The sequence below is a fragment of the Phyllostomus discolor genome, chromosome 4 (genome assembly GCF_004126475.2).
Source record: "Phyllostomus discolor isolate MPI-MPIP mPhyDis1 chromosome 4, mPhyDis1.pri.v3, whole genome shotgun sequence".
NCBI classification, from domain to species: Eukaryota; Metazoa; Chordata; class Mammalia; order Chiroptera; family Phyllostomidae; genus Phyllostomus; species Phyllostomus discolor.
In genome coordinates, this window is record NC_040906.2 from 21,088,667 (window position 1) to 21,112,951 (window position 24,285).

Consider the following 24,285-nt stretch of genomic DNA (forward strand, 5'->3'; position numbering starts at 1 on the left):
ATACAAAAGTACACATTTTTATAGAGAATAAATACAGATTGTCACTATTGGCATTTTTAAAGTTGGTAATATTAAAAATATTGGGAGCCCTGGCTGGTGTGGCTTAGTGGGTTGAGTGCCAGCCTGTGAACAAAAGGGTTGCTGATTAGATTCCTAGCCCAGGGCACATGCCTGGGTTGAGGGCCAGGTCCCCAATGGGGGCCCAAGAGAAGCAAATACACATTGATGTTTCTCTCCCTCTCTTTCTCCTTCCCTTCCCCTCTCTAAAAATAAAAATAAAATCTTTAAAAAAATATTTTAAAACATTGGAAATACCTAATAAGCTAGAGAAAAAATCTTGAACCTCCATAAACATGTTTTTTTTTTTGCTTTAAATACATGATTCAAAAGTCCAAATTGAAAACAAGAAACATTTATATTAGATATGTTTCCCTTCTTTTGGTTCCTTTTGGCAACTTTAGAAAGTCTAAATCCAAGTTGTTGACACGTAAGTTTGTCATTATAATTATTTGAGTGTATTTAGTTTTTTTTTCTCAAAATCCTTTATCAACAATTGAAGGGCCTCATTGTTCTTGGGCTCTTTACTCAGCGCTCCCCAAAATAACCCTCCCGAAGATGCCCTTGCCTGGCTGCCACGTAGGCTATGCAGGCATGTGGGCTGCATGTGCACATACTCATTCAACGGGCCCGGGGCTGCCAGGCTCTGCTCTGTTCTGTGAAACACAGTGTGGGCAAAACTCTCTGCTTTCATAAAGCATGTTTTCTGCATTCATCTCTAATTTATTTTTTGGACCATACCTGAATTTTCTCCAGATTTCTCCTTTAATACTTGAAAAAAGAAGTATTCCGTAATATGTTCAAGAAATTTTGATAGAAATAAATTACACTCAAATCTCACCTTTGCTTATATGTGCATGTTAGTTGGCAGAGAGCTCACTCACTTATGTTATTAAGAGGTGTTTATACTATGCACTTATTAAACACCTGAGCTTGAGGTAAAATTAAATTACTCAATGTGTTTTGTTTCATGTCATATTATGACATGATGTCATTCATGTCATATTATTTCAAAAAATAATGAAAAATGAAACATTATACTCTAGTTTTTTTTAACCACTAAAATAAATCTTAGCATTATGAATGTTTTGGAACAGATTTTGAAGCAGAGGAAGATGAAATTGGATTGACTTCATTGTCCTGAAGTCAACAAACAGGACAATAAAGATTCACCTAGGTAGAGTCACTGCCAGTTTACCTAGGACTACCTGGCTTAACTGTAGTGTTCCAACATAAATAATTGCACTGTATTTCCATTCCAAAGGTGTCATCATTTGGACAACACTTTTTACAGAACATGATAGTGATTTAATAGAGAAAAGGTTGTTCTGTCTTCAGAAGGTTGTTCTGTCTTCAGAACTTTCTCTATTTGAAAGGCCTATTTCAACTCAGTTTCTTGGTTGTTAAGAATTTGGTCTATGAACACACATACCTTAGTGCTGAGGTCCATTAAGGTCTCCTTATTGGGACAGATGCCTGAGCCGAGCCCCCCCAGGGCATAGGCAGACCGGATCATCACTGGGTAGCCAATGGTGTCTGCTGCCTTCAGCGCATCCTCAATCTGTCAACAAGAATGAGGACTCAAAGTTTAAAAGATGACCATGCTAGCAGAAAATTTCATAACATGAGAATCTGGCAACTGAGGTAGATCGGTTTATATGAGGAGAATGATTATGGAAATGTCTTTCATTCTCTCATCTCCTTCTGAAAAGCAAGCACTGTTTTTCCAATTTTAAGTAAAATTCTGGGACTATTTTAATATACAGTGAAAGCTTTTTTTATCCATTAGTGGTAATCTTTATTTTTGCACACAAAAAAATAAAGCAATGACCTAAAACTAAAATAACCATCAATAATTTGAGAATGGAAGTTATATTGAATTATTAATTCAGTTTTAAAGTCTTCAACTCTTACTAAAACAAAGTTTTCTACTGCTGAAACTAACTTGATATTACTGTAATAAGCCATTAGGGATATTATATAGATTTCTCATTTTTCAAGCTCATTCAGAAAATAGTCCCAGAAGCTTGGATTTTTTTTTTTTACCTTACAAAATACAACACAGGGTGGCTATATTTTTCTGTCATGGAATATTATTACACTACCAATGGGAATGTAATTACACCTTTCCCATATGCCTGTTTCCCATCCTGAGGAAGCAAGGACATAATTAAATCTGGCAAAGAAAGAACAAATGGATGGCAGGAGCTTTCCAAATGTTCCACAGAGCTACCCTGGGATTGCTCCTGATTGATAGCTTTGAACATAGTATGTACTTGACAGCATTCTTTTGTGAAACATACATAGTCCACTTTTACTTTGCTCAGCTGTACTTGCCTTATCACTAAGGATTTGCCTATTTCTTCAGTGGGGAAATTGCATCAAAAAATGCCTCCAGCACCCCACTCCACTGACTCTATGCCAAAACCAGGAATAAAGTCAGGGGCAAAAGCAGATGTACAGAAAGCTGATTTTTTTTCAGTGCCTATCAATAGACACAGGATATGATGGAAAACAGTTAACAGAAATGCAAAATAATCTGTCCTCTTTCAACCTCTAAGTCACAGATTTCTCCGTCGTAAGTCTTACTGATTAGATCCAATGGTCTTTTATCTTGACAATCTCATTTTAAAATGTTTATTCCACTTTAATAAGAAAATTTAAATCCAGCGATTTCCCATTTGCTGGTCATTTGTACGTACAAGATGTGTGCCTCATTGTGGAAAAAAGGTACAAAGTACCTTGGCATTGCAAGTTACCATGGCTCTTAGTTTTAGTTCAAGGAATTTGAGATTGAGTGGCATTGATAAAATCATGTCTCTTGTTTTCTGCTTCTCTTTTCATAAAATAAAATATTAATACCTATCCCTAAAATTTGAGGACTCAAAACTACAATTAATACACAGTAGTTCTGAGCTACTAACACATTTCTGAAAGAACATATATGCAGTATAATAATTGTAACTATTATTTTTTGGCATACCAAACCATTCTCCCTGCAACGCAAAGCAAATAATGTCCTTGTTCTCCAGAACAAAGGTTCCTTACCGATTCCACTGCAAAGCTTGGAGCAATCTTTTCATTAATCTCATTTAGTTTGTCAGAGAACAGTTGCCTGTCTTCTGTGGCCATAATGGATTCAACGGAGGTCCCCAGTACTTTCACGCCATACTCCTTGAGCACGCCTCTCTTGAATAGTTCCACTCCTATAAAGAGCCAAATACAGTTTTTAAAAATCTTAAACTCCTATGTCTTCTGTAATACCATTTTTTAAAATCTTAAAATTAACTCCAAGAAGCCACCACTGTTCAAAATAGAATTGCACTTAGGGTAAAAAAGTTGAATAAAACTTTTTGAAGACATTCTAACAAAATATTTTGCTGATGCAACTGTTGCTTATATTATCATCTTCTTCAAGTGATTCTCATTATTGTCACTGACAAAAATCTTAAGATTACTGGCAGCCTTAAGATTTTAGTATATTTATTTCACTTCTAAGGTCTATTCTTTTTTTAAGATTTTATTTATTTATTTTTAGAGAGGGAAGGGAGGGAGAAAGAGAGAGAGAGAGAAACATCAATGTGCGGTTGCTGGGGGCCGTGGCCTGCAACTCAGGCATGTGCCCTGACTGGGAATCGAACCTGCGATGCTTTGGTTCACAGCCCACGCTCAATCCACTGAGCTATGCCAGCCAGGGCCTAAGGTCTATTCTTATAATGAGGTTCTTTTATTTAAATAATCCCAGTGATGTGGGTATGTATCTGGATTAAAAATCACCAACTTTTTTGTGTTTTTACTATCTTGCTATCTAACTTTGACTGTTTTATATTTATCACACAAATTATATCACCAACTTCATACATCACAATCTAGTGCCAAAGGTTTGCAGCATTTTAAAGAGGACAGAGCATTGGACTTAGTACATACTCGAAGGGATGGTAAAGAGACTGATCTGTGTTATCATGAAAACATATGTGAAAGTCAAACGCTGAAGGACTGAGACATAAGAACACAAGACACTTCATCAATGTTAATTATTGCTTTTCATTCATAATAGTTGCCAGGACTTGACTGGTAACAGACAAAAGTGATATCCTGGATATCCAGGATAGAGACTCAAGAAACCTACTTGGCTGCTCAGAGTATTAAAACAAAATATTTCTTTTTGTTCTCAGATGTTCTGGGAAATGAACCAGTACTATTCATCATATGACATTTTTAGAGGCTGCTACCTGCTTCCCCACCCATTAGAAGAAAGCTTTTATAAATACACACAGCACAACTGTTAGGTGGAGTCAAATAAAAAAAAAATTGTACGTAAGTGCATGGACCCAAACTCTGCAATTACACTTAAAAGAACTCACCACAGTTCAGAGCTGTCTGGCCACCCATGCCCAGAATTAACCCATCTGGCCGCTCTGCCTTGATGACCTCAGTGACAAACTGAGGGGTGATCGGGAGAAAGTAGACGCTGTCTGCTTGTTTTAAGCCCACCTCATTGGTCTGTACGGATGCAATGTTTGGGTTCATCAGGACAGTTTTGACATTTTCTTCCTGAAACAAAAGGATCCAAAATCTGAATACATGTTCTAAAGCAGACAACGGCCATATTTCAATAAAGGGCAATAGGGAATGAATGAATAAATGAATGAACAAACGAACAAACGAGTAAATGAGTGAATGAATGTTAGAGGAAAACACACATTTGGTGAAATGAGGAAAAAACGAAGTGAAAATAAAACTATCCAAGAACTGCCTCCCTCATAAGGACCATCCTGAATTCCTTAACACTAAAGATACCAAGCAAAGCTGCAAATGATTTCTGCAGAATTTGACTAGATGTCCACAAATACAGCAGGTCCTCAAATAGCATCTTTTTGTTCAAGTCATTCAAAAAATCAATTCCTGGCCAGGGTCACTGTCTGTGTGGAGACTGCACATTTCTGCCATGTCTGTGAGGATGGTCTTAGAGGTATTCTGGATTCCTCCCACATCCCACAGATGTCCAGTGAGATGAACTGGCATGTCTAAACTACCCCAGTGTAACAGTGTGTGGCGGGGGGGGGGGGGGCGGGGGTGTTCCCTGCAATAGAAGGTTGTCCTGTCCAGGGTAGATCCCACCTACACCCTGAGCTTCTGAGCTTCTGAGAGAGGTTCCGGCCACCCAAGACCCCGAAGGGGAATGAGGATTAGAAAATAGTTATCCCATTTTTATTCATCTTTCTGAAAGGCCTAGATAGCTCACATTTATTCCACTGTTTAAAATTAGAAGTACTTAGAAACTTTATATGTTTGGTATTGATTTTGGTGACCAGGAAAATGCCATAGGAACAATCCTTATTTATCCATTAGCCTAAGGTAAAATTGGTCTCATTATACATTGATTTGGTTAAAGCCACAGTTTCCAAAAACCTATCATCAACATTAAGTGAGTACTACTAAACTTTACAGCTCAATTAACCTTAAAAGAACACAATATTCCAAAAATTTTTATTGAGTAAACTATAAAACAGAACCAGAGGCAACACCGAAGCTGCTCCCCTTTCTAATGTTGGTTGGAGAACAACATTGAGTACACGTTTAAAATTCAGGGTAATGCACTCCCTTCTTGCTAGAAGCACTGAGAGCCTTCTGCTGGTTTCTATTTTCTTTGGATTTCCATGCCTGCTGCAGTGCTTTAACAAAGAGCATTATGCAACTGTTTATACGTATTATATGAAAAGAAAATTACCATATGGCAAAATAAAATGAAAATTTATGTGTGTGTATGAGGTATCCATAGCCCATCTCATTCCTGACATCTGGAGAGACCACCAAAATAATTCTTCATGTAGGCTACTAAGAATAATAGCTTTATAAACCAGGATAAGGGTGAAACTTACCAAAAATAACGATTATAAAATATGGCCAGATGGTTCTTATTATCTTACCTATTAGCATGTCAATTTTGAACCCTTCTAAAAAAGGCAACAAAATATTCAGCTGAAAGTATAGAAATCATCTTTGAAAGCCCTACATATTCTTGAGGAAAGATATGAATGAAAAATTAAATATATCTCATACTATTTTAAATTCAAAGTGTGGCTTAAAACTTGTAGTGTACTTTTTTTTATCAACTTATTGGATTTTTATACCAAGACTACAAGAGAAATTTCCATCTTGCAGATTAAAAAATTGAGACTCGATAGTTAAATAACTTGCCAAAAATCATAGCTGGTAAGAGCTGAAATTAAAACCTCGATTCAAGTGTTTTGACTCAAGTCCCATGCCCATCTTTCAAGATTTTAAGGAATTGTTTTAAAATGAGTGTTAGGTGTATTAGGAAAATATTAAGTAGATACAGACAAGCAATTGCATTTAAAATATGGATTAGAATTTAACAGTTGGGTCTAAACTGAGAACAAATCACAAACAGAAGTTGTTGAAAGCCTTGTTACTATAGAAAAGCACCAACACATCTAAATATATTTGCATTTTCCTGAAGGGGCTGTGTGAATTATATAGAAAAGGCCCCATATATACATGTGATCAGAGTCCATTCATTTTAAATCTTAGGAATAATTCCAAATAATTTTAATAAATTTTACATCACTTTTCCTACTACACTTCTGGCTATATAATACATGCACAATCTAATTCTTTTAAAATATTTGGCTCATAACTTCATCTCTATTAATGTCCTAATTAATGACAATACTATACTAGTAATTCTCATTCTTCAGTTAAAATATATAACTTTACCTAGTGGATATTAAGCACATAAAAATACAAGCTATGAAAATATTAATTCTGCCCTGGCTGGTGTGGCCCAGTTGGGTGGAGCATTGTCCCATAAAAAAAAAGGTCAAGGGTTCAATTCCCAGTCAGGGCATATGCCGAGGTTGCAGGCTCAGTTGCCAGTTGGGGCATATATGCGGGGCAACCAACAGACATTTCTCTTTCACATCGATGTTTCTCTCTCCCTCTCTCCCTCCCATCCCTTCACTCTAAAATCAATAAGCATGTCCTCAAGTGAGGAGATTATACAAACATATACATAGCATTATATACATACTCTTCACAAAACTAGCAAATAGACTTTAAAAATGTATGCTAGTAAAATGTGTTCTGAACCCAGAACACACTTAGATCATGTTCTAATCAATGTAAATCATTGGACATCCACTATCCATCTAAAGATAAATGGAATCACAAGGCAATAAAGTAAAGTATGCTTTGAAAATGTATATAAAAACATGTGTGCATATGTATGAACACCATGTGTGTATAAAGAAGAATATTAAAAATAAAAACAAGTAAGAAGATAAGGTAACGGGGGTGATGTTCCACATCTTTCCAACAGGTATCTGTCAAGGGAAAATCTTTGTATATAGAATACTAAATGAAACAAAAAGTAAAAAGTAAATAAAAATAATTGGCCAACTGTTTCTCATGTTTGCTGTTCCAGTCTCCTGCAGCCTTCCCTGCATTGCTCTCTCCAGCAAATGGCTGCAGACTGCAAAGCCTAAGGCCAGGTCACAGAGAGCTCCCAGTGCCTCCAGAGGACCTGATTAGGGCCAACATGGAGACTATCCAGGGAAATAAGGACACCAAAGAAAAGCCAAGTTAGCTCTTTAATAGAGACATTTTACATGTACAGTGGAATTTTTCTAAAGGTTTATTTTACTATGGCCAGAGTTGGGGAGATCTCAAGAGACTCTGAAACAATAAGGAAGATGGTCTACACAACTTGGGCATCAAATCCTCTTTTCCACTTGAAAATCCAACCACACCATCCTGGTAGGTTATCTAACCCAGGTCACAGTTAGTGGAGATGGTTCCCCTTGTGACAAGTAATAATTTCTAGAGCTTGAACAAAGGCATTGTTGACTTTGATTCCCCAACCAGTTCTTCCCATTTCAACCACAGAGATGCCTGAAGAACAATGAAGTACTTTAGAGCACCAAGGTTGCCCAAATTCCCTCTTTCACACAAAAGGAAAGTATATTTTAAAAGTTCACTCCCTCAAAAGGAATGAGAAACATCTATCAGTGTGTCTTTATATGTCTTCATTAAATAGGTGATGAGGTAGATAATTTTGAAGACCAATCCAACCTTAATTTGCACATTTGAGAAAGATAAAAATCTTGTCTGTGATCAAATTTCCTTTCATATAAGATGTGAAAGGAATAATTAAGAAAATTAATTATAATGACTTTGAAAAGAGGTAGTGTCACACATTTAAATTATACAATACTAATTAGACTCATTAAAGGGACTATAATAATTCTAGCAAAGATTATATTCTCTCACCTTCATGGCTTTTACAGCTTGCGATCCCGAGTAATCAAATTCTCCTGCCTGACCAATGGACAGGCCTCCCGATCCTAGGATAAGGACTTTGGAAACCTGTAAGCAATTAAAAAAAAACATTGCTTTTATTATTAATATAAAGAAGTAAGGCTTTTTCAAAAATGGAAATGACTATATTATTTGGGTTAGGAGATGGTGATCTAAAAGTACAATGTTACATAATATATGAGTAAAAAGACTCACAATTTAAGCAGCTCTAATTTCAAAGCAATTTTCAAATATCATGAAGATTTTTTCACTGAAGACAAAAAGCTTTGGAAGAGGCCTAATTTTAATTAAGCATACATAATTATCTAAAAATAACCACATAAATATCTATGTAAATATATATGCATATATTTTTATACAAGATTCTTCCAAAATTTAATTGATCAAGTGTATTACATTCAATATTTCATGGATTCAAATACAGGAGGTGAGGGGACATAGGGACACCTTCATGTTTACTTTGTTGCCTATACTTTACAGTTCAGTGCAAGAAATATTTACAGAAAATATAACCCAAAAAAAGCATGTCTTGGCAATATATTCATACAAATTGTATCTATGATTTCAAACAAATGATAATACTGCTTATCTTTCAGCCACATACAACACTGCCAAGCCCTTCAAAGAAGAAAGATGTTCTTGGGCACTAGAAGAGACAAGGGCTTGGGAAACTTGGTTTGCTTCAGCTGATTTTTATTAGGCATCCACTGTATGCAAGTCACTGTGGAACACCAAATTATACCCTTCCTTCACCATTTAGAAAAAGAAAAGTATCTGAAGACCATAAGTTGGTACTCTGAAAAAACACTGTATAGTACATGAACCCACAGTTTGATTCCACATCAAGGAGCTGGATTACCTCCAATCTTCTCATCTCAGGAAAAGAGGTTGTCGTGGAAATCCTTAAACTATCTAACTCAATTTATTTCACATAAACATGACTAAGTGCTTTTTGTTCGTAGACTATATAGATACATATCCCTCTAAATTCTGTATAACAATGCTGTGGGTGTGTGTGGGTGTGTGTGTGTGTGTGTGCAATTTACCTATGAAAGAAATGGGTACAGATCTTAACATACACACTCAACAAATAAGGATTCAAGTCTTATGATATATGCATCTTTATTTATTTTCTCTTTAGAGAAAAATACTATTATTCAATTCATGATTTTGAATAATAATCCTTCTAGTTAAAACAAAAATTCTGTCATCTATAACAATTCTGTAATCTGAACAGTGTATCTCAAGCGTATGTAAAGCTATGGTTTACTGAGTAATGGAAAATATATGAAATTCTAAACTAAACTCAACCCCATTCTTTACTATATTATTTTATTACAAACATACTGGAAGAATTAAACTTTAAAAGATATGACTTTAAATCCAAACAGGAAAACTCCAATGAACATTATCAAGAACCAACCAAAAATTAGATGCTAAAAGGATAGGAGATTATAATAATGTTTATTTCATAAACATTAAGAAGGTTCACATGCTCACTTAAAAATATATCATTGCATGATAGAAAAAATCCAAAATACCTAAACCAAGGAGAAGAAACGTACACATACTGACCTCAATTCGAGAAGCAACCAGAGCTGGCTTCGGTAGGACCGACGCAATGGTGGTGCCTTTCCCCTTCTTTATCAGCGAGAAGAAGGAATCAAACAGATACTAGAAAAGAATACAATCAACTAGTTAGAAGCTTTAAAACTCAGAAGATCACCAGATAAAAGAGTGTATGCCCAGTTAAATTTGAAATTCAGATAAACAAATAATATTTTAGGATAAGTATTTCTGTGCAATATTTGGTTTTCTAGGGGGGTTTTGGGCCAATTCTGGCAAAATTAACTAAATATTTACTACTATAAGAATTAGAACAAGTAAACATAAGTGCTTATGTGAAACCTTATCAAAAGAAAGTTTTCAGCAGACAATGAACATTTCAGATATTGACTTCTTGAGAATGACACATTTTTGCCTTCTTACTTACGAACAATTTTCTTCTTCTGAGTGAAAGTCTGTTTATACTAAAACAAAAACTGAAGCTTCTTATTTATGCATCCTACAGTTAGAAATAACTGGATTTTTTAAATTCCTATCAGCTCTAAATATGTTTTTAAAGATGATTCTTAAACTTTGCCAATGAACTCACTTTTATTTTTGCAACAGAAACAATACATTTCAACAAAAATATTTATTTTGCAACTCTTTGACAGGACAAAATAAAAAGGGTTAAGTTATACTGGATATTACCTATCTTAATTTCAGTATTCCTAATCTGAAATGCAAATATAGGCAAATGATTAATATTTTAAATTTTAAAAAAGTGTTTATCATTCATTAGGCAATGTATGTGTGTAACTTTTATTTATAAATTTCATTGTGGGTAAGAATGGGCTATTGTTTTGGCTATTAAGAACCATTATTTTTTTTTAATAATAAAACAAGAAAAAACACAAATATCTGAAAAAGCAATTCAGAGATGAGGTAGTAGGGTTTACAGACAGAAAATGTGTACTCTCCATTTTCCCTAGGGGTCCTTTCTGAGAGTATCTCCTAACTAGGAAGACTTGTCAGCATTACTACTGGGGGGCCCTTAGGGGATGAGAGATGGAGTCAGAGACTTCCCAGACTTCAAGATCACTGCAAGCTCTTGTCTTGCAAAGGTGTCTTTAAACATTGAAACAAAAGCTCACACCACAAAAATAGAAATACTTAAATTACAAACAAAACTCCTCTAAAAAGTCTTCATGGTTCTCATCTGACTCATAGGTACCTGCCTGAGTGCCCTGTCCCCTCCCCCACACTCCTGCCCTTCTTCCTTCTGCTGCTGTTTACTCTCCCTAAGTGGCTACACAAACCAGTTGCCATAGAGATTTTGGGAAGTCACAGATGGGGGATTAAAATTTCATTTTAGTTATGAGAATGAGAGAGCAAGGGGAATTCATTTGCATAGGACAATAATTGTAAATTTCAAAACTAAATATATTAAAATGATAATGACTTAAATAAAAATAGCTTTACATCAGGCTTCTAAAGGGCTTCCCCACTTTGAATCTTAAAAGATAGATATTTCCTCCATGATATTCGTGGGAAAGTTTGAATACAAGGAGTGTATTATCACAGCACCCTTCTTGAGAATGTTCTATACCAGGATGATATCTAGGGTGATTATTTTGGTTTTTTGAGCTTTCACATAAACACGCTTCTAATTTAAAAAGAAAGTATATAACAGACCTCATCTTCCGCACATACCTCTGTGTCCGTTGGCCCCGGGCTGACCTCTGGGTGGAACTGCACACCGAAAAAGGGTTTGCTCTCATGCATGATCCCCTAAAGGAACAAGAAATCGGAGAAACACCTTCTGTGACAATGAATGTCAACCAGGGCTGTGTATGATTTCAAATTTAAAAATTTAATTAAATGCTTAAGAACTTTCAAAAACTTAACAGTACTAATAAAAATAAGCCAACAAAGACTCCACCCAATGTGGTTCCTTAATATAAACAACTGCTTTGGTCCATAGCCTTTGGGGCCTCCCAAAGCTGTTCGGAATACACCCAGATCCTCTTCTTATCTTCTTCTAAATTGCTTCTCCAAGGGTTTTCTCAAAAGCTACTTCAGTGCTTAGTCCCAGAGACTCAGAGTAGTTTCAGACAGACCTCGACTAATCCCCCATTAACAATAAATGTGCAAGACAGTCATTGATCAACCATTCAAAGAATGGATCTCAGTGCGTCAACTGATGAGGAAATAAGACAGAGAGAAATGACTTTTTGAAAAGCAGAGAGCTATGGGAAATAACCTATAAATAGAATTCTTCTACAACACACACGTCTCCCCCAGTAGCCCACATAAACAACAGAAAGGTGTCTGTAATGACAGAGTATTAAAAGCCCTGCATTTCCATCACCAACTAAACAGGTTTCTTGAGAGCACTTACCTCATTAGTTTGATCGTTGACATTCACAAACAGTGGCTTCCAGCCAGCAGGAAGGGTGTTTTCCAGGGCATAGCCGTGGTTCTGAGCAGTAATGAAAGCCTGTCTGTTTGTCACATTCAAAACGGGCTGGTTCTGCCCTCTGGAAAAATTAGGGAAATGGAAAGTGAAGAGAAGACTACAAGCGCATTTGTTGTAAAACGGCAAGCAAGAAAAGCCTTAAAATTTGAAAATTTCAATTGCTTAGTAAAAATTACTTGGAGAAAAGTCACAGATTGTTAATCCTAATAATTTTAGCAACAGAAATCAATTTAGAAATCTTCATTGTGTGTTAAACATTAGGTCTCTTAATCTTCTATAATCAGTTTTAGAAAAGGGGGAATTGCACCCGTAACCAAGTGCTGCTTACTAGCTTCGCAGCGATAGACAAACATAGGCGACTTATTTTAAGGGAGCTACAGTAATTTTAAAGCCAGGTGACAGCTCTTGGGGAACAATAAAGAGATAACTACTCAGCCCCGAGTCCATCTGAATTACACTTTCTGTGGGGTCGGACTGTGCCAGAAAGCTTCACGACCCATAAATCAACATCATTTGCGGTAAGGAAGTAAAACCTGGAGGATCTGAAGATGTTTCGGTTCTTAAGCCACTCAGCCTTACAATGTTATCAATGCTCTGAAATCAAGTTTAAAATCATTACAATTTCCCTTAGAATGTTATTTGATTGACTATTATACTCTCAATTTATGCTAAGGGATGGAAAACAACCTCAAACTAGAGCAAAGTTATTGTTAGAGAAGGCTGCCTTTCAAAAGTGCATTGAGAGTGGTATCGGGTAGTCGGACAACTGCGAACCATGTAATAGTACAGTTATCAATTTATTTTGAAGAAACCGGCATGTCAGTTCTCTAAGTCTTTTGGATTTAGTGACTAAGAGTATTTCAGAGCTAGTCTGACCTGTAAACAAAGCCTAACTGCCTCACCTGTTGGCCATGGGCATCTTGTAGGATTTGGCACCAGCAGCTAATCCCAATATTAAATTTCCTGTGCTGATTCCAAACAATGGCTCCTTGCGGTCACCCTCCAAAACCTAAATCAGGAAGAATTTTTATTAAACCAGAAGTAAAGTTCCAAAAATTGCCTCTGCAGGAATAAAAACGAAGCATCCTTTTTTTCCCCTCAATTAACAAAGCAAGGTGAATACTAATTGAATAAGAAGTTAGACTATAAATAAGAACATGATTGAAACATTTATAGCATTAGAATCCAATAAAATGTATGTAACAGTCATACTAAATTAAATCTAATTTAATATTTCTTTAGAAACTTGAGGGTATTATAGATTCCAAGGTCCTGGTGAAGAACACGAGTTGTCATTTCATAATTCTGTGGAAAGACACATTTGGAGATCAGACTCCAGCTCTCTGAACTTGAGGGCACAATCCCAGTAACTTTGGTTTTTTGTTGTTTTTTTTTAATATTTCTTCCCCCTAATACATATCTGTACTGACATTACCTCAGAGGTCACAAATAGGAGTAATAAAAAATTCCCGAATAACATATATTACAGCCTTCTCAGCAACATAGAGCGGACTCCCTCATGTTGCACACAGACACACACCACCCCCACGGTCACTGCACCTTTTTCACGTTCTGAATTAATGGTTGTGCAAGAGCTGGGTTCCCAGGTCCTCCGGCAATTAAAAGCCCATCATATTCCATCTTGGTGAAATCATGATTCCAGGGAACTAAATGCACTTCGGCTCCTCGCTAAAAGAGAAACACAAGAATGATTACAATTTAATAACATTTTTCTTTGCCAAAGCGTAATTTTGCTAGACCTTCTCTGGACTAACCACTCCCTAAAGGGAAAGAGAAAATGGCATGAGATTCAAATACATAAAGCTTAGCAAAAAATTCTTTGGTGGCTTACTGTGTTGTGTTTGAGGAAAACAGAGCCAATGATCAATAAAAAGTGGAGGAAAAAAAAACTATTAAAGGCCTGATCCTAAAAAGGTAGATAATAAATGCCCTTTCAGAAGATTTCAGAGCCAAAAGGCTTCATATGCCTGGGCACATAGGAGTGCAGGTTCTTTGCCCTAGAACTAGGGGAGAATTGCAAAAAAAGATAAATCAATTTTCTGCAAGATTTGAGTCAGCCCACCTTTCACCTTTTTCAATTTTGCCTTTTTTGCCTGATCGAATATTACTCATCCTTCTTTCCTAAGGTTTTCTCCTATTATCTATAATATTTATATTCTGATGGAAAAATTAGAATTTTATATATAAATATAGAGAAGAAGATGCCTTTGATGGTTTCCTAGAAGCATTTCCTGAGACAAGGGTTTGAGAAAAAGAAGTGTTTTTTTTGAAGCATTTCCAGGAAATATCAATAGAAAGTGACACCATGAGTCACCTCAAAAAAGTATGCATTATCAAGCAGTTACTATTGTGGGCAATGGGAGCTTCAGCCTACTGAGGAACTCAGAAGGCCAGTGTAGAACATCCGTCCTATAGACAGCCCAGCCATGGAGCAAAGGAGTTGGGATATTTACACAATGACCCCCTCTAGTCATTGGCTAGGGCTGCAGCAGTGATCATTAATTCTATGGCATTTACTGCATAACCAGAGGCTGCAACCAACACCCAAAGACAGTCCTCAAGCAAGAAGATGCAGACACTTGCCATTGGAAGCCAGGCAAAATGGCTTAAAGTGGTAAACCGAGAGGGAAATACCGATAGGCCATCTACAGCACCTGCTACTGAAGAGTCCAGGCAGGTTTGTGTTACTAGACTTGAACAGAATTTGAAATCATGATTTGGATATTTGTGTTATTCTCTAACAAAGAATTGAAGGGTTCCCCTATACTCAAGCTAATTTGATGCTCTGCAAATATCTGTGTGTGCAAGCTGTGTGCCTGTGAAAGAGAGACAGGGACTTACACAGAGAGATAGAAACAGAGATGGGAGAGGAAGGTAGAGAAGGAGAAATCCCAACAAAATAATTACTTAAGAAAATGCTGTAATGATGGTTGAATTCTCCTAAAAGATATTTAAGATTTAATATGAATGGTTATCTGAGAGTTGATATAAAGCAATGTGGAAGCCTGCACTGTATCAAGCATGACCTCTGCAAACATGTGGTGCATAATACATGTGGTGCAATGGAGAAGTTCTCCACTGACTCGGATGCTTTGGTTCTCTCTAAATCCCAAGAATGAGAACATGGCAAGTCACAGAAAGTCAGTAAGTGATAACAGTCATCATTTTCTTCTCTGTTTTTGCAGCCTTTGAGGTTTTCTTTTTTAACATAGTCCACAAAGTTTCACCACAAAGTCTAATTTTAACAGGGATAAATGTTTCATTTTGTAGATCAAAGGCAACAGAAGAGAGTAGATTCCCTGACATTCTGAGAGAATGCACAAGCTTTCACTGGAACAGACAGAGGAAATCACTTTAACATTAAGCAATCGATGTTACAAATCCTCCCCCTTGAGATGGAACAGTTTACTTACCTTTACCAGTAGGCGGATTACATTGTTTTTTATCCCACAGTCTACAGCTACCACTTTTGTGCGGTTCCCTTTGCCGTACACCTTGACATCCTGCCATTTTAAAAACCAAAGAGTGAGAAGGAAATTCCATCTAGGAACAGCACATCAATATCATAAACGTAACTGAGGATGCTTTGCACTTAAATTGGCAGCAGATTGGTTGCTAACTTGGAAGTGACTGGCAGTTAATCAATTTGCAAGACAGGCACAGCAAGTATCACAGTCTATCTTTTTTATGAGGAAAAAAGTACCTTGCTGTGTTATGTAAAATCTTGATTGTGATAATAACAATGATCTCTAAAAATTGGTTGTTCCCATAGTTAACAACCATCTTGCCCATATTTTGCCCCACTAACAAACCGAAACAATGGAATTTTCAAATATTATTGCCTGATTCAGCACTACATAGATGTGGCAGTAAGTCCATCACGCTTTAAATACCACGTGACCTTCAACTTGCTATAAAGTGTAGGTGGGGCGGAGTGTTAGCCTTATGCAGTGGGGCTAATAGATAAAATCAGTATAAGAGTCAAAAGAATTGCTGAGCTAGTCTGGACAACTGGTCCCTCTAGGTTAGTTACTGTGCAATCATTTGCATTTAAATGGTAGACTTCATAAAAAGATCCCAGAGCATATCATCATCATTACCTAGGTCTTAAGCACTGCTTGGAGTCAGATTCATTTTCACAGGCATTTGCCCAAGAAGTAGTTCCCCAAAGTCATAAAAGGAAACAATAGAAATACAGTGAGAGAATCCTGGGGGGCTGGGTGCCCATCGTGATTCTTGCTTTAAGACTTAGCGATTGAGTTCTGAATTTAGGATAATTCAAAGTTTGTAAAAGGTTTTAGATGAAACTTGCAATCTAGATATTTGAAAAAGCATTTTACTTTAACTGAAATATCTCTCTCTTCCCACAAATTCTATAGAATGTGAAATGATAATCCTTAGACTGTACTTGATGAAAAAATTAAAAGTTTATATTTTTGTCCCGTTGACCATTCTAAAGGAGAAAAAAAATACCGCAGTCCCTCTGTGATCTGCGGAAATTATTGCTCAACTGATCCATAAATGCTACAGATAATCTCTCCCATCAGACAACTTGAAAAAGTACAGATTTATTCTTCACCTTTGGCTTCTGCTACAAAACAAAGCAATATTACCATCTAGCTGTAGCTATACCAAATTGCAATTGTAAGACAATGAATTAAGTTATCAGCCACACCCAAACAAAATTCACCAAATAAATATATGATATAAGTATATACTTTATCACAGCTAAAATGAAGTTATTTAATTGCTCTGGCATTGAGAAATGGTGCCAGATTTCATCATTGCAATCTCTCTCTTGATTTAATACAGATAAAAATACAGATCGGCTCTTTTTTGCTGATGTCTACACAAACATATTATATACTCTCCATGCAGCATGAGAGAAGTTAATTAGGCAAGACCTCCCAGACATGTACACACATGAATTTGCATTAGGATTCTCCAAGACAGGAATAGATTCTGCAGTGTTTTTCAACCATATTTGACCATAGAATTTTTTTAAGGTGAATGGCCCAAGGGTCCTCACACTTGGAAAATGCTAGGCTGGATGCCCAAGACAGTTCTCAATTTTAAAATTCAATCATTCTAGAAGGAAAAATAGCTCACTTTCATGCTGTGCCTCAAACTAAATCAATTGATAAATTCGTAGAAACAAATATGGGAATATTTGCTGCATGTCATTTGAATGGACAAATTTTAGAATTATCACACATGGCATGATAAAATTCCAGATGTATAAATAATTACATATCTAATTTAACAACTCAGATGCTTCAAAATGATGTGAATGCATGTCCATGCTCAACATGAGCATCAAGAATATATATAACCAAGTACTGATTTCCAAGGACCCAAATTCCTCATCCTCCTGTTCCATGTGGCAAGAGTAGGAACAGCAGATAATATCAGCACAAGTTTTCTCTGAGCCCGACATGCTGCTAACCAGGCTATTTTTACTCTTAAAAATGCCATGAGAAGAAAGATTCTCATGGCTAGAACTCATCTTCATTGAATGTTGTCTTCCATAGTCATGCAGATTGGGGCTGGGTTGCAACATGAACCATTTCCCGAATGAACAGGTATCAGCAAGTGGCGGGGAGGAAGCTTCCTTTCTAAAGACCCTTAATGAGAAGGTTTTGTCACTGTAGACTACCCTATACAACCAGTAAAGTGCATTCACCCACTGTCCAATCATTTGCTTTACTGCTTTTGATTAGATGTCCTTGAACCTTCACTATACAAATGTGAAAAGCAGAGGGCCTAAAACTATGTAAATTTACGATTAGTGCATGACAATATGAGTATGGTTACTAATAATTATTATTTCTAGTATGTTGGAAGGCAGTATAAGGTGATGTTTAAGAGTCAGACACTAAAACAAACCTTCTTAGGTAATAAATCTTGGTAACTGTTCATCCTGAGATGGGGATTTATTTGATATTTGTTTTTCCTTTGGTGAAATGAAATAATAATACCTATACCCAAGAACTGTTCTGAAGATTGAATACATTAATTAGTATAAGGTGTTTAGAAAAATGCCTGTTACATACTAGGCACTCAATACATCTAGTCTATTATTGTTTTTCTTAATAAATATTATATTGATTATTAAAATAATGATAATTTATACATTAATAATGGACATATAAAACAATCAGAAACATTGACTAATGTACTCAGGATCTGAAGAGGCAAAAGAATTTGTAACATCTTCACCACCAACTCTAATTGTTGTTTATTGGCTTTGTTTGTTACCTTATTGATTCATTCAATATATATTGAGCATGTACTCTTAGAAAGCCACTGGGATGGCTTTCTAAGGTAAGTGCTGGGGATTCAGATAAGTAAACCAAGGCCTTTCCTCTCAAAGAACTAACCATAGAGAAGTGAGAGAGACAATCCTTGCAAGGAGTTAAATATAATTTGATTTTTTAAATAAAGCTATTTATAAAACGACATGAAATACAAAGGGAGAGGGTAAGTCATGGAAGGCTCACAGAGAAACAATGTGCTAACCCTTTAAACTGATTTCTTGAAGGCAAGCAAAAGAGAGAGAGAGAGAGAGAGAGAGAGATCCCAGGCAGAAGAGCAAAATATGCAAATATATTCTAATCCTGCCAGATGCAGATCAAGAAGAGTCTAATTTTATAAGGAGCCTTGAGAGAGCTTCTTGAAATCACATAGTAGTATCCCCGAAATGGATCTTTCTGGAACTGTCTCAGTAAAACCACACCACAATGTTAGGCAAAAATAGCCTGAGGTTAACTACACAGATTATGGAGTGACTGGAGTTCAAGTTGAGGCTAGCTATACAACCCTAGACAAGTTACATTTGAATTTAAACAGATTTATTTGATAAGCCTTATTTCCTCCCCCATGAAATGGAACTTTTAAGTGAGAAGTAACTGAGTATTCAGAAAAGGTTGGTTATTATTTTCTTCTAAGACAAAAGCTGACTCTTTAAATGGACCATAACCATGAGCTATCTTAGGAAAGAAACTGTATGTTTGATGCATAGAGGCAGAAAATGTTGTAGGTGAATAATTCTATTTAAAATAAAATTTTAAAGGAAGAGACCCTTTGTTGCCCCCATGTTGATGGAAGAGAAGTTTGTAGCCCTCTCTCCTATAGTGAAAATAATTCCCAATGTTGAGCCAGCCAATAGTAATGACCTCAAAAGGGTTTCAACCTGCCTGAACTCTCCACATTTAAAGTGCAATGGTAACCAAATACCTGCTCTAGGAAAAGAAAGTTCTACTTTGTCTTTTGTTTTACGTAACTAAAACTGAATATAGGGATCCACCCTTTAAATTTCAAAGTACACTAAAACCATTTCTTTAAAAATTTTTTATAGTGAATCCCAAAGACATCTCAAGCTGCTAATGAAATCATCACTGTGCTCATTCAAACTAGTTGAAATCACTTAGAAAATAGGGTGATCTTTCATCTGGTCACAGTTTTGTTGATTTAACCAATAACCAGAAACCCTCTAGACCTAGCCCTAGTCCATCTCCACTCATCTTTAGCCACCTTTAAGCAAACCCTTTGGTTCAGCCACACAAAGGTACACATAACTATCCAAACGCACCATGCTGTTGCATACCTCTATGCCCCTCAAATGCATGCCATTTTTTGTGCCTGAAACTCAGTTCTCTTAGTTCATCCATATAACTACCTGCTCCTCAGGTCTCAGAACAAGCCTAACTCCTCTGCAGAGCCTTCCCTGGTTCAGCCGTCTCATTCGATGCTGCCCCATGCATGCCCTTGCCCTGTGGCAACCTGTGTGCATTCTAAGGACAGCATTCACCACAAAATTCTGTCCATGGCGATCACTCATTTGCCTGTCCCACTAGCTTTTATGCTCCCCAGTGACAGAGACTATAGCCCAAGAGACTTATACCTACACTAATAAACATGTAATAAAAACCAACAGACACCTTTCTAAAACGTATTCTGTACCCTCTTATAAATAGACACTAAACATATCTCACCCTGGGCCAGCACAGTGATCATTATGAACACTAATTTTTGAATTGAACTTTATTACAATAAAACTTCAGTGGGTCAAGGAACACTTTTCCCTGCCCCAAATGACCCAGGCTCTAATTAGTGTGTCTGATTTCTTTAAAGTGCCCTTGACTCTCCGCCTGGCTATTAGCCTGACTCTTGACCATCACTATGCCTGACTCTGGCCAGTCAATGGTCCCCTTTTTGTTGACATTGTTAAAGCTTTGAAACGGGGAACCAGAAAAAAGTTAAAATAATAGTAAACAATTTCTAACTTTAAGCGCACTGATTTGTAACAGATATTTTAGCTGCTATGAGACCCTTTTTTCCCTCAACTCTGGTGCTTCTAAAAGATGACCTTGGCCTGAATGAAGATCTTGACATTACAAGACAGGAAGGTTTAAAGGGACTAACACAAAACTACAAAATATGAAGGAAATTGCTCACCTTGGTTGAAACATCAGCAATCAAATTCTGCTTATTTGGATCCACAAAATCCACAGACTGACCTTCAAATTCAATCTTCCCAAGCATGGTGCCCTATCAAATTAAAAAATTAAACAGTTAAAAGGGAGCAACAATGAAGGTGCTGACAGGATAATTCACAGGGACTTAAACAGCTGCTCTGAGATTTCAATGTCTTTGTAACTGCTCATAACCAAAAGCATCTCAACCTGGAAAGATAAAGTAATTTGCATAGTACATTTTGGGACCCACTCTGGGAAATATGATGATTTCTTTTAGGGCGGAAACTATCATCTGGGGCAAGCAAAGTCAAAGGCATGAGAATTTGTGTCTCCAGCTTCTAGTATTTAGGGTACCTATTCTTTAGTGCATCTGACCTAAAGATATTTCATGGGAGATGTGCATAAAATAATATACTGAGAAAAAAAGAAATCTAAATATTTTTAGAAATTTGAAAAGGGTGGGAATTTATTGCATCGTGATAGCAAAATTAATTCACAAAAAATGTGAAATGCTATACAAGTCATAAACTCTGAGAAGTGGCATTGAAAATATTGACTACTTTAGACACGCTAATGTCTATGTGTCCCTGAGAGCCTGAACTTTAAAAAATGTTTAGCCTTCTGTGAAAGTTCCACAAATTACCTCTGCTAGCTTGAACACGGGAAGTGTTTTCTTTTTATTATTAGTTATGCCATGAGATTTACTTCATTTGTTTAGTTTGATCTATTTAGCAAAATAGTATATTATATTTAGTAAGTAAGACTTTATTGATGGGGGAAATGCCAATTTCAATGCCCTTGGAGAAGGGCAAATCAATGAATGATCTCCAAGAAATCAGTGCACTGAAGAAACCAGAAGAAAGTCCTTATTCCCCTTGGAAATGTATCCCTTCGGGGAAGACGTCCTTTGGAAGTGAATGAGGGTAGAAAGTGCCAGCACACCATTCAGACATGACGGTTACTTGTGTGATCACTAAACTCAGAGTGCTACCTCAAATTCTGGAAAAAATAACTAAAAATCACGTTTCACTTCCACACTGGATGGTTAATTTTCTTAATGGTCTCTACTTACTTTCAGAATTCAAATCACAGAGTCCCTTGGCTATATTTATGGATCCTAATTTTGAAATTTGGTTTTCAGTTCTCATCCCCTTCTTCTTAAAGCATGCTGAATGAAATTCAACCTTACTTTCCAACCTAAGATTAATAGACTAAATGCCACAGTATACATTTTTAATATGAGCCAGCACTACTCCAAATTAAATATAATAGGTGATACTACATTTTGTCTGTGCTAGCCTGTTCAGCCAAACTTTGAAAACTTAACTGCCCCTCATAAAAGAAGAGTTCATTTTAAACCAACATAAAGAACACAGTATGGTCTTATAAAGTGTTTTTTTCTGAAATTAATAAAGCCTCACTATATTTTATTCAACTTGCCAATTCTGCAGCCCAAATTGAATTTCTCAATCCTATTTCCTTTCCATTCTGGTAGCCTCATGATTGTTTACTGCTCCCACAATGTCCCTGGGCTAAGAAAATACAAGTATCTACTTGGAATATTTAAAATTGGATGTTACACACTAACATCCATTCTCATGAAAATCATGGCAGAGGGAAGAAAATCAGAAATGGAGTAGAAGGGTCACGTGAACTCCCTCTTTCTTCTGGTCATGGGTATGGAGACATGTTCTTATTTTCAAAGTTGTTTCTTTCTTTCTGTTTACAGAGATCCTGTGTCAATATATTCTAAAAAGAAATCTACCACAGATTTTCTCGAAGAATCTCTTTTACTTTGAAATTGTATCATTTTTTTTCTTTTTTATGCAATAAAATTCAGTAAGACAATGTTAGTGGAATTTGGGGAATGTAGTTAACCTTAGGTAAAATTTCTTTCTGCTCTGAGAGATGAAAGTTTCATATAGGGAAAAAATAACTGTCCACCTCTTATAACAAGAAGCAGCAAGCTGATGGTGAGGAAATACTCTAAGAGGAGGGGTCGGATGTTTCAGCAATCAGATATGAAAGCAAAACATAAACATACTTGTTATCACTGCTTGAATCGGTGCAGTCTCCAGAAAGACTATGTAACTGAGTTAACACACTCGGGGGTCTTTTGACACACTCATGAAATACCACTCACTAATTTCACAGACAACTCCTCCAAGAGGACTAAACAAATAACAGCAACAATGCCGTGCACCTCCTGCCTTGCATTTCCAGTATAGAGGCATTCAATTTAGGTAAAGAGTTATGCACATAGTAACCTTCTCCACTTGTTTCACTGGCCCTGAGCTGAATTTAAAGGCCTTAACTTGGGATCATGAAGACAGAGGGGGCACTCGACAAAATGCTGCTGAGTGAATTAACCTCAAGTCCATTCGATAACAAACATCCCAAACAAGTATTCAGTCACGGAAATTGCATTGGAAATAGTAAAACAGGATGACAGAAACCCAAATGACAGAAATCGGCCAGATTGGTTCTTTTACATACTAGTGAATTCCTCAGGCACTGAGAGTATATACATTCTCATGTGTGTGTATGTGTGTGTGTGTGAAGAAACAGAGAAGTGGCTAAAGATGACCATCATACCTTATCCCGAATTATTTTAGTCAGCATTCTTGTATCCACTCCATAAATTGCAGGGACCTATAAAAAAAAACCGCAGTGACAGGGAAATTGGAAGAAATTAGATCCAGTGCATTGTTTTCAAGTTACAAACTTGGCATCATCTATCTTCTTGAGCAGTAAATAATCTCCCTACTCCTTCTCTTCTTGACCCCGGGTGACTATGCTGTCAGAACACTGCAAATGGCTGTTCCACTTGGGCACAGGGCTCCTAATGCCCAGGCGCTTCCTCAGAATAAAAAATGAGAAATTCTGAACATCAATCTTCCGCTACAGTTTGGTTGCTTTTAACATAGGACGTTAAATAATATCACGTGTATACACATGTATATATTTTGAAATAGTGAAATGTGTGAACCTCATATGTAATGATATGTAAATAAAATGTAAATCCATGCTTTGTGCCAAATGTTCCTGGGACTTGGTAGGCACTCAACACATCTTTCTGAAGGTCCCTGTGAAGTGGCCATGCTGTAATAAAAGCTGCCCATCTTTTGAGTAAGTCAGGCAGCACCACCATTTGTTGTATTCTCTCTGCCGGGGCTGGATAGAGACACAGGGGGTATAATGGAAGAGCAGCGAGCCAGGAGTCAGGACGACCAGTTGCACTGTCCGTGTTTCCCACCAGCTGTCTGAGTGATGCTTGAGCATGCGGCTTTGTCTCTCCTGCACCTCTAGGGAGCAAACTGGTTTTTATGTCATACACTCATTTGTTCGATGGGTCTGTGATCATGG

The 24,285-nt window shown here is 36.7% G+C and overlaps 1 protein-coding gene and 1 long non-coding RNA gene across 2 annotated transcripts in view; one reads left to right on the plus strand and one right to left on the minus strand.

Annotated features, from left to right (window-relative positions):
* The window catches only part of CPS1 (carbamoyl-phosphate synthase 1), a 115,266-nt gene that overhangs the window by 68,933 nt on the left and 22,048 nt on the right, over positions 1–24,285 (minus strand). The window contains exons 5-16 of the mRNA XM_028509428.2: positions 23,515–23,571; positions 20,900–20,992; positions 15,856–15,945; positions 13,982–14,110; positions 13,324–13,430; positions 12,344–12,482; positions 11,656–11,733; positions 9,973–10,071; positions 8,350–8,445; positions 4,422–4,611; positions 3,106–3,263; positions 1,490–1,618 (exon numbers count right to left, since the gene is read on the minus strand). Of these exons, the coding sequence (XP_028365229.1) occupies positions 1,490–1,618; positions 3,106–3,263; positions 4,422–4,611; positions 8,350–8,445; positions 9,973–10,071; positions 11,656–11,733; positions 12,344–12,482; positions 13,324–13,430; positions 13,982–14,110; positions 15,856–15,945; positions 20,900–20,992; positions 23,515–23,571 (1,365 nt within the window). The remainder of the gene's footprint in view (positions 1–1,489; positions 1,619–3,105; positions 3,264–4,421; positions 4,612–8,349; positions 8,446–9,972; positions 10,072–11,655; positions 11,734–12,343; positions 12,483–13,323; positions 13,431–13,981; positions 14,111–15,855; positions 15,946–20,899; positions 20,993–23,514; positions 23,572–24,285) is intronic.
* Positions 3,270–4,321, plus strand: LOC118500004. The gene is made up of 2 exons (XR_004902525.1): positions 3,270–3,556; positions 3,761–4,321. It is a non-coding gene; the product is annotated as an uncharacterized LOC118500004 (long non-coding RNA).